At 35.1% G+C, this 10,372-nt stretch overlaps 1 protein-coding gene across 1 annotated transcript; it reads left to right on the forward strand.

The window, feature by feature from the left end:
• Window positions 1-814: 814 nt before the first annotated feature.
• Window positions 815-9,573, forward strand: LOC135153093 (histone-lysine N-methyltransferase PRDM9-like). Its single transcript, XM_064100425.1, has 8 exons — window positions 815-950; window positions 2,124-2,246; window positions 3,421-3,500; window positions 4,432-4,747; window positions 5,190-5,303; window positions 6,634-6,899; window positions 7,542-7,794; window positions 8,180-9,573. The coding sequence occupies exons 1-8, from the start codon at window positions 815-817 to the stop codon at window positions 9,292-9,294; spliced, it is 2,403 nt and encodes an 800-aa protein (XP_063956495.1). The 3' UTR covers window positions 9,295-9,573.
• Window positions 9,574-10,372: the final 799 nt, after the last annotated feature.

A 10,372-nucleotide genomic window follows, 5' to 3' on the forward strand; every position in this document is an offset into this window, starting at 1 on the left:
ATCTAAATTGATTTTTTTTTGTTAAAAATGCTATTTTTTTGTGGGAGTGCCTATCTAACTTAGAGTCTAATAAGTTACACGAACCAATCCAGATATTTCCATGAATGACATAGATTCTACTAGATCTAGGCCTATTGCCAATGAATAGGGGGTAGAGCAGTAGATCCTACTAGAGATCTAGTAGTAGAAGGCCTAGATCTATTGGTCTTGCACCTTCACAGGCCAGAAGACCGAGAGGTGAGTCTAGGTAGGGGCCTAGTCTAGTCTAGGGCTGGCCTGGGCTAGGGGTTGTCATGGTTGTATAAAATGGCTATAGATTTTAGCTCTATAGCATATAGATCTAGATCTAGGTCTAGACTGGAAAGAAATGCAGAATGAAGCACTTTTCACGAGACAGATAAAGAAAATTACTGTTTTTTTTGGACTCTGGGCCTACCTTTTTTAGATCAGCCGAGGTAGTCTATATGGCTCATCCGGTCGTCCTCTCTGTGGGCTTTCCCTGAATCAATCGCTAGCAAACACCAATAAGATGTTGGCGGTAGGAAATAACCTGTAGGTCTACTCTAGCTGATATAATACATGTAGGCCTAGATTCTAGATCTAGATCTTGATTAGATCCGAAGTGCAAAGTAAAGTTATTTGTGACCTGTGGCTTATGTTGAACAAGCTGACAGTCGACTTTGAACCTATCTAAGTTTTTCTGCAAAGCAGATATCTAGACTCGTCTCAGTTTTAGATGTGTCTAGTTGAATATCCCTCTTTCTAAGATTCTTGTTTCGTTTTTTTTTTACAATCTCACTCAGAGTTGTTCATCATGCCATTGCCAGCTACCGATGATTATTCAGCCGTACAGGCTTACTTCACAGCCAAGGAATGGGCAGAAACTAGTGATTATGAAAAACTACGTCTCAAGAATATCAAGGAAAACTATGAGATGATGATCGAAGTCGGTAAGTTGACCATCATGATTAAAGTTTAGTCTAGACTGCAAACTTTGCAAGTGAACTTCTCTTCTTGGCTTATAGTCAAGAGTGTCAGTGTCACATGTACACTACCTCAATCAATTTCATTTTTTTCAAAGGAAAATGGAAAATGGTTTTTAATCCATGGAATTACTATGGAATACACTTGTTGAATATTTTCAGGTGTTGCCGAGGTGTTTCTGAAGCCACTTGGGTGGGAATGCCAAATTTTCCTAGGGTAAAGTAACAACTTGGTTTAAAAACCAAGTCTCTTTTTTTTATAATTATAAAAGGAAACACATAAGACTTTCAGAGTCATGTTGTTTTAGCATAGTATACGGCGCGTAGCAATCCCCAGTGAATATTTGCGCGAAGTCATGTCTAACAAAGTCATAGTCTTAATTTCAGTGAAGGACATTCATTTAACCATCATCAAGAACAATGCAATTGCACAAATACATACCAATATTAATTATCAAACAAATTGCATATTACAAATAGAATACATAGAGAATACACCAGCAAAAAAAGCAAAATGATGGTTTGGTGACCCTGGTGATGATGCATTTGGCAATCTTACTCCTCCCTGTTGACCAATAAGAGTTGACAGTTTTCTTGGCACTCTTATTGATCAATGGTATTGATCCTTTTTACATTAAGTTACAATTTTATGTGTGTGTATATCTATTTAATTAAATCAAACATTGTCCGTGTAAAATTACCAGAGGTGACAATCCTTTAGGGTTGTAGAGAAACATCCCCAAAGATTTTCAAATGGCCAAAGAGGCAGAAAGAAAGAAGAAGAAGAAGGAAAAAAAACAGAACAAAGAAGAAAGAGCATAAAGAGAGAGTTATGGTTATGCAAATCAGTACTTCATAAATTATTCAATTGAGAAAAACATAAATGAAGAATTGATTGGCATGATAATGCATTTTTTATTTATGCAGGACTGATTGTGCCCTAACATTCTAAACAAATAATATCAGTCCAGCTTTGGTTATCCACATATCTGTATGCAGTTTACCATTCATGCAAGACTAAATGTGTCCTTTCCTGGTAATTTCATTTAACATTTTATATCCTGTAATATTTCTTTAAATGTGCCTTTTCCTGGTAATTCTATTTAATATTTTATATCCTGTACCACTTCTTTTTCACAGGACTAGATGTGGGTCCCCCAGAATTTATGCGACCTCGTCGTGGGAGAAAGAAACAGATCGTTGAAGAGAGCGATAGTGAAGATGAGGAATGGAAACCGAAAAGGGCAAAGAAAAAGTCAAGAGGTTTGTGTACATGTATGTATGTTAATAATGAACTAAAAGTCTAAACAAATAATATCAGTCTCTGTCTCTGGTTATCCACATGTCTCTATGCAGTCTTCCATCTACTATTTGACATGCATGTACTACTAATGTCATTTCTTCTAAAATATTAAGTATTGCTATAAACCTAATATGCTTTCTAGTTTCTACTTAAAATGTTGAATTAGTAATGCACTGTCTACTATTAGATATTAACTTAACTTAGCAATGCGCTTCCTACTGAAAATGTGAAGTTATTCATGCACTTTCTACTAAAGATATTAAGATACTCATGTGCTCTCTCCTAAAGATATTAAGATACTCATGTGCGTTCTACTAAAGATATTAAGATACTCATGTGCTTTCTACTAAAGATATTAAGATACTCATGTGCTTTCTACTAAAGATATTAAGAAACTCATGTGCTTTCTACTAAATATATTAAGTTACTCATGTGCTTTCTACTAAAGATATTAAGTTACTCATGTGCTTTCTACTAAAAGATATCAAGATACTCATGTGCTTTCTACTAAAGATATTAAAATACTTAAGTGCTTTCTACTAAAGATATTAAGAGATACTCATGTGCTTTCTACTAAAGATATTAAAATACTCATGTGCTTCCTACTAAAGATATTAAGATACTCATGTGCTTTCTACTAAAGATATTAAGAGATACTCATGTGCTTTCTACTAAAGATATTAAAATACTCATGTGCTTTCTACTAAAGATATCAAGATACTCATGTGCTTTCTACTAAAGATATTAAAATACTTAAGTGCTTTCTACTAAAGATATTAAGAGATACTCATGTGCTTTCTACTAAAGATATTAAAATACTCATGTGCTTCCTACTAAAGATATTAAGATACTCATGTGCTTTCTACTAAAGATATTAAGAGATACTCATGTGCTTTCTACTAAAGATATTAAAATACTCATGTGCTTCCTACTAAAGATATTAAGATACTCATGTGCTTCTACTAAAGATATTAAGATACTTAAGTGCTTTCTACTAAATGTATTAAGTTATACACATTAAGGTCTAGATATAACATAAACATTATGTCATTACTCATTATTTTTAAACATAATAGTTGTAATTTTATTCAAACATGTAAAGACGGTTTTTGTTTTTGCTTTATTGATGTCTAGGAACTTTCAGTGCGCCATTTAAAGTACCAGTTAAACCAAACAAGCCAGTTACTGCAAAGAAACAGCCTGTTTCCAAACCGGTAAGTATCAAAAAGTGAAATGCAGGGCCGCAGAACTTTTAGGGAAGGGGGGGGGGGTGCTGGTGCCTCGGGATGCTTCACCCCAAGGCACCAGGCCCCTCAGAATAAACGTAAAATAAGATAAAATAATAATGAAATAAACGTAAAAAACATCTGACCATGTTTTTATTTGCATAGTTTAATAGCCCCCCCCCCCCCCCGCCCTAACTCTCAAACCATTCTGCACCCCCAGCATTGGTAATATGCTAGGAAAGCATAATAAGTCTTTGTGGATTATGAACCATTTTATACACTTCATCACTATTAAATACTGTAGGTCGCATCACCAATGCAGTACTTGCGTAAACATGCAATGTCTAGAACAAGTAGCTGACGTCACTGCTCCTGTGCTCCATCGGGCGGATCCAGGATTTTCCAAAAGGGGGGCACATTTCCCGTGGAAAAATTTGACAACCAAAGGAAAAAAAAAAGGGCATTCACTTTCAAAGGGGGGAGGCACACTTCTGCTTTAATGGCATTTTCATATTACAAATTTGAATTGTGCCTCTCAAGAGGGGGGGGGGGGGGAGGGAGGCACACTTCTGTTTTAATGGCATTTTCATATTACACATTTTAATTGTGCCTCTCAAGGGGGGGGGGGGGCACGGGCCGGCTTTGCCCCCCCCCCTGAATCCGCCAGTGGATACCATGAAATATCACAGGCAATATTAAATCATATTTTTCACAACAATACTGGAAATTACAGATGACAGCAAGCAAGGTATGACTTCCTGTGTGAATTAAAATATTGTAGTAATATTTGTTGCAATTTGATTGTTTCAATGCATCTTTGATGTAACTGTATAGATTGACAGTAACAAATTGTTTGCAACCTCTGTCTTCTCTCCCATTATTCATCTTAAAGTAATCTCTCTCTCTCTCTCTCTCATAGCACACTGTAACATCAGGGACTGTGTATGATGATGATGGCAATCCGCTTGATGATGCTCAACATGTTGGAGGTGAGCGAATCATTGATCTTCTTGAATGGAAGGACTATGATGAAGCTACTCAGACTCAAACCAATCCATCATCATCAGGTGATCAGGGTGACTGGTCAGGTGATCTCAGCACTCAGTCATGTGATCAGAAAACTGAGCAAACCTTAGCAAAGGGTTCTCCAGGAAACAACCAGACTCCCAAGCAATCCAAATCAACTTGTATGAAAGTTGGTGGGCGAGCTGGTGGAAAGGCGAAGTCTATGTCTAGTAAGAAAAACTTCAATTTTCATGTACCTACAATCCAGCATTTAAGTTTTGAAGGGAAGCATTCCCAAGTTTTTATTGGGAATCACTTCAAGAAACCTTAATTTCCTTTCAAATTTACTTCTGATGCTTACATATTTTACATAATTTTATTAACAGAAAATAGCACCATATATGACTAACTTGAGAGCCTATTTGAACAATAAATTACTTGTTGGCAAAATGTACACGTTTATATTATGGTAATTTTGCAGGATATAAAGTTTTGTTGACTGGCAGATCCAAATAGTGGTAGTAACTGCTGCCAGTAGTGAAAATAGGTCTAATTCAGAGTAAGAAAAAAAAATATTACCCATAGAATTCATTTGATGATCAGAATATTGAAGTCAAAATTGAAATCCTTAATTATGGTAGAAATGAAGTATTCTTTGTGTGATTATTTCAGAAGCAAGAAAGAACCAATCTCAGCCATCTCCCCGACAATCTAGATACCCACGTAGATCTGTGACTCGGAAGTGCTATAAAGAAGAAGATGTACCTGACGATGATCATTATATCTGTGAGTAAATAAATTTACATATAACAAATCCCCAGAAAAAAAAGCATGTAGTTACCCCCTGTAGAGAAGTGACCTGGAAGTGTTACAAAGAGGGAGATGACCCTTGTGATGGTCACAGTGATTGTAACTGAACTCAAAGGGGGAAAATATCTATATTTATGTCTAATTGAGTCATTTAAAGTTGGCATCTGAGTTTCAAGTAAATAAATAAGTTCTTGGTACTGCAAAATCAGAGAATAGCATTGAACACAGATGTACAGTGTATTGAATTTTTTGACATAATGGCACTCATCATATCGACAAATTGCCAATTCATCTACTGCCAACTCGTCCACTCAAAACATGTTCTAACTTCATTTAGTCTAATGCCATCCCGTCCATTAACATTTCGTCTAACGACTATTTGGTCCAATAACCTTTTGGTCCAATTATCACTTCGTCTACTCAACACTTCGTCTATGACCACTTCGTCTTATGACCAGTTGGTCTAATATCCATTTTATTTTCATTCATTTTAGACCAATTAATACTTAGTTCAATTAGACTAAATGGCTATTGGACCAGTTTGTTATCAGACGAAATGGTGAGTGGACAAAATGGCAATTAGACCGTGTGGATAGTGAAAAAACTATTGGTAGACCAAAATATAGTAGATGAGTTGGCATTAGACCAATTGAAAATAAACCATAACTAACTTCACAACGGAAGGTAAAGCCTCAGTGTAAAATGAATGTCATATCAAGATCTCAAATTCATTGATTTTCTAGTAATAAGTGAAATTTCTAGTTTCTTACATGTATTTATCTTTCCTATAGATTGTGAAGATTTTCATGAGGTCTTTGAGGGCGCGTGTTCCAAGCGCCCCCTCAACATCATCAAGGAATACCCCATTTCAATAAACTTCTGACATGAATGTTTAATTCACTGATTCTACTACCTTCAGGGGTGTTTCTAGATTCGTACATTATCTATTTTATGTATTGTGAGGACTGTCATGAGGTTTTTGAGGGTAATTGTTTCAAGCATCCCCTCACTATCATCAAGGATTACCCCATTAGAATAAACTCTGCTCAGATGAAGTATTTATATGTTTAATTCAGTGATTGCAATACATTTAGTGACGTGTCTAACTTTATATGCATCTTTTCTGTAGATTGTGAGGACTGTCATGAGGTCTTTGAGGGCGAGTGTTCCAAACATCCCCTCACTATCATCAAGGATTACCCCATTAGAATAAACTCTGCTCAGATGAAGTATTGGTATGTTTAATTCAGTGATTGCAATACATTTAGTGATGTGTCTAACTTTATATTATGCATCTTTTCTGTAGATTGTGAGGACTGTCATGAGGTCTTTGAGGGCGAGTGTTCCAAACACCCCCTCACCATCATCAAGGACAACGCCATTCCTAAAGGCTGTAAGGACAGGGTAATAAAGACTCTACCAGATGGTCTACTGGTCAAGCAGTCATCAATACCAGGGGCTGGACAGGGAGTCTTTGCTACCAAGTTCATTCCTAAAGGATATCGGTTTGGTCCGTATGACGGTGACATTGTGGACCTAGAGACTGGATATGACAGTGGCTATTCTTGGGAGGTATGTTGCTTCTTTTAGTCTTCTATGCTATAACTGATTATTTGCGTAGATGTACTAACAGATCTACATGTATACTTGCACTGCAATTCTAGTCTAATTAAATATTTCATGTAGGTCAGAGCCATTCTCCTTCATGAACTGGGTATTTACAATACTAGTGTATGCTTCATGTTCTTGAATGTATTAGTCATGATTTTACATAAACAAAAGATTCACGTATGTAAAATTGTTCAATCAGTATTTCACCATTGGGGAATTACAGTTCTTGATTTTTTCCTTCTCCCACTGCAAGTTGACTGAGTAAGGGGAGGTAGGATGCAAGATTTCCAACAGGGTCAAACTTAAGCTTCTCAAATATTTGAATTGAAAAATTTATTTAGTTTCTGAAGACTATATACAGGAATTCCATACACAGCATTTTGTTTGGAAATTAAACAAAATTATACTTTCATCTAAATGTACAGGTATGTGTTTATTGTCTGCTTCATCTTTTGTAAACCATAAACATTATTGATTATCGAAACTGAATAGATATCATTATTATTATTATCATCATCATCATCATCTCATGTTTATATAGTTCAGTTATGTGTTAAAATTTTTCACCAGTCACAACGTTTTGTATATTGCATTTATACCAAGATCTGCACAAAGGGTAAACCCCACCACTATGTTGACAGTAACAGTGAGCTGACAGGCAACTGGATGAGATACATCAACTGTGCACGCAATGAGGGTGAACAGAACCTTGTAGCATTTCAGTATCTTGGTGAGATCTACTATCGTACCTTCAAACCGATCTGTCCAGGAAGGGAGCTGCTGGTCTACTATGGGGAGCAGTATGCTAAGGATCTTGGTATCACATCACAGCTCAATAAATTCACCGTTGAAACAGGTAAATGATTGGAAAATCCCTTATCATTCACATAATTAACTTCTTTTCAGAGTTTACATTTAATATGAAATTAATAAAAGTCTTTGAAATTGAGAAAAAAATACCTATTTTATTGAATAGTCATTGCCAAACCAAAGTTAAACAGAACAAAAAAAATCTGAAAAAATAAATAATGAGTAATCAAATAAATTTTTAAAATCAAAGCAAGAATTTCGAAAATGTCAATGTAATAATTGTTCTTTCTAATGTAATGTTGGTATAAATTTACATTTTTCCACATTAAAGATAAATCTTACATTATCATCAACTATACAGTGTATTTAAAGAAAGCAAAATTGTGTATTTTTATAAAAAAGGGGTATATCTATTATTTCATCATCTGTAGCAATTTTAGATTCTGGACTCTATAGATGTGAGTACTGTGGATCACTCTATGCTATCCCTTTGATCCTGGCAAGACATCTCAAGTACAAACATGGTCACCGTGGTATTGTCCCAACAGCAGATACACCGAAGGAAGATATTCTACAGTTCATCAAAGGAGAAATACAGAAACCAACTCAATCTATAAGTAGAGTCATGAGAATAAAGGCTGGTAGTGGTATAAGGAATAGTACCAGCAAACGTTTGTCAAATGGTATAACAAATGATTATATACATGCTTGTAGTTCTGAAATGAAATGCATTGATAAAGATAAAATACTTAAGCATACAACTTGTCCTGGTAAATTTGAAAACACCAGTAAGGATGATAATGCTAATGATGGTAATAAAGAAAATCATATATGTGAAGGGCTGTGCACAAGTGAACATCCAACAAGACATAAATACATTCATACAGGTGCAAAGCACCATGTATGCATTCAATGTGGTAAGGCATTTATTTTTGAATCTCATCTCACAATACATAAACGGATTCATACAGGTGAGAAGCCCTATGTATGTGATCAATGTGGTAAGGCATTTAATCGTGAACATGTTCTCACAACACATAAACGAATCCATACAGGTGAGAAGCCATATGTATGTGATCAATGTGGTAAGGCATTTAATGAGGATCGTAATCTCACAAGACATAAACGAATCCATACAGGTGAGAAGCCCTACGTATGTGATCAATGTGGTAAGGCATTTACTAATGAGCATGATCTCACAAGACATATACGAATCCATACAGGTGAGAAGCCCTATGCATGTGATCAATGTGGTAAGGCATTTAATCAATCTAATGATCTCACAAAACATAAACGAATCCATACAGGTGAGAAGCCCTATGTATGTGATCAGTGTGGTAAGGCATTTAATGAGGATCGTAATCTCACAAGACATAAACGAATCCATACAGGTGAGAAGCCCTATGTATGTGATCAATGTGGTAAGGCATTTAATCAAGGAAGTCATTTAAAAGTGCATAGATCAAAGTGTAAAGGTACAAACTCACAGTGCAATAAGAAACATGTGCATATACAAACAAACAACATCAAAACCAATGAAATATAAGTTGCAATTAAATATATGACAATGAACTCTTGCATTTATGAATACTCTGAATTGATAATAAATTTCTAAAACATTTTCCCTTATAGTGTTTTTTATATTCAGTGTTTAACAGTATGATATCAAAAAGAAATACAGGGTATGTTTGTCATAGAATATAAAGTTTGGAAGTTTCTAATTTGCTTGAAATATATTTATACTTCTGACAACAAATTCAATTAACAAGTTACCCTATACACAAGTTATTTTGTTCTGCTTTTAATGCAGTTCTATTTTCATATAATTTGCATAGTTTATTGAATTTGCTCCTTGTCTGACCCAGACCTGCTTAATTGTACTAATGGCACTTTAATACTGTACATGCACATGTGTGCACTCTTTCCATCTTGTTTGTTGTTATTTAAAGAGAAAATACCAACCATTGTATATTACAGGTGTACATTCAATACATATTTGTAAATGTCAGGTACATTTCAGTTGAAATTTACAACCTGTTGTAGATTACATGCTCATTGTGAGATGTTAATTTCACTAGCGTAATGACCTACTCTAATATGCACAGTACTGCATTACTTATTACATTCATTTCAGTTGCTTCATTAATACCTTGGTCACATTTGCTCTACGGCGGCCGTACGGCGAGTCGAAAACAGCCGTTTTATTAATTTTAATTCATACCACCTATTATGTAGCTGGTACACAAACTGTTAAAACGGCTGTTTTCGACTCGCCGTACGGCAGCCGTAGAGGAAATGTGACCGATGTATAACATGCAATTTATTTCTAATGTGCTGTTTAACAGAAACTAAGAATTTGCTAGCATTTGATTAGCAAATGTATATTTAAAAAAAAAAGAGAAAAGGTACATGTATTCATGTTTACAACTTGAAACTGTAATTATCTTCAATTCGTTTCAAATGAAGGAGATGATTCTTTGTTTTTGAAAGAACAACACTTACTGATTTATGTATATGATCAGATAATGTATTCCAGTGTTACATGTATATTAAAGTTTTTCTTTGACGTGTTCTAAATTATCGATAGGAAAAGATTTTTTTCCCGAAAATTTGTAAATGTGTTA

The sequence above is a fragment of the Lytechinus pictus genome, chromosome 6 (genome assembly GCF_037042905.1).
Source record: "Lytechinus pictus isolate F3 Inbred chromosome 6, Lp3.0, whole genome shotgun sequence".
NCBI classification, from domain to species: domain Eukaryota; kingdom Metazoa; phylum Echinodermata; class Echinoidea; order Temnopleuroida; family Toxopneustidae; genus Lytechinus; species Lytechinus pictus.

Coding starts and splice junctions, on each gene's coding strand:
- LOC135153093 (XM_064100425.1), top strand. CDS start 815: ATGCCATTGCCAGCTACCGATGATTATTCAGCCGTACAGGCTTACTTC. Junction 2,247..3,420: donor GGCAAAGAAAAAGTCAAGAG/GTTTGTGTACAT, acceptor ATTGATGTCTAG/GAACTTTCAGTGCGCCATTT. Junction 7,795..8,179: donor TAAATTCACCGTTGAAACAG/GTAAATGATTGG, acceptor CATCATCTGTAG/CAATTTTAGATTCTGGACTC.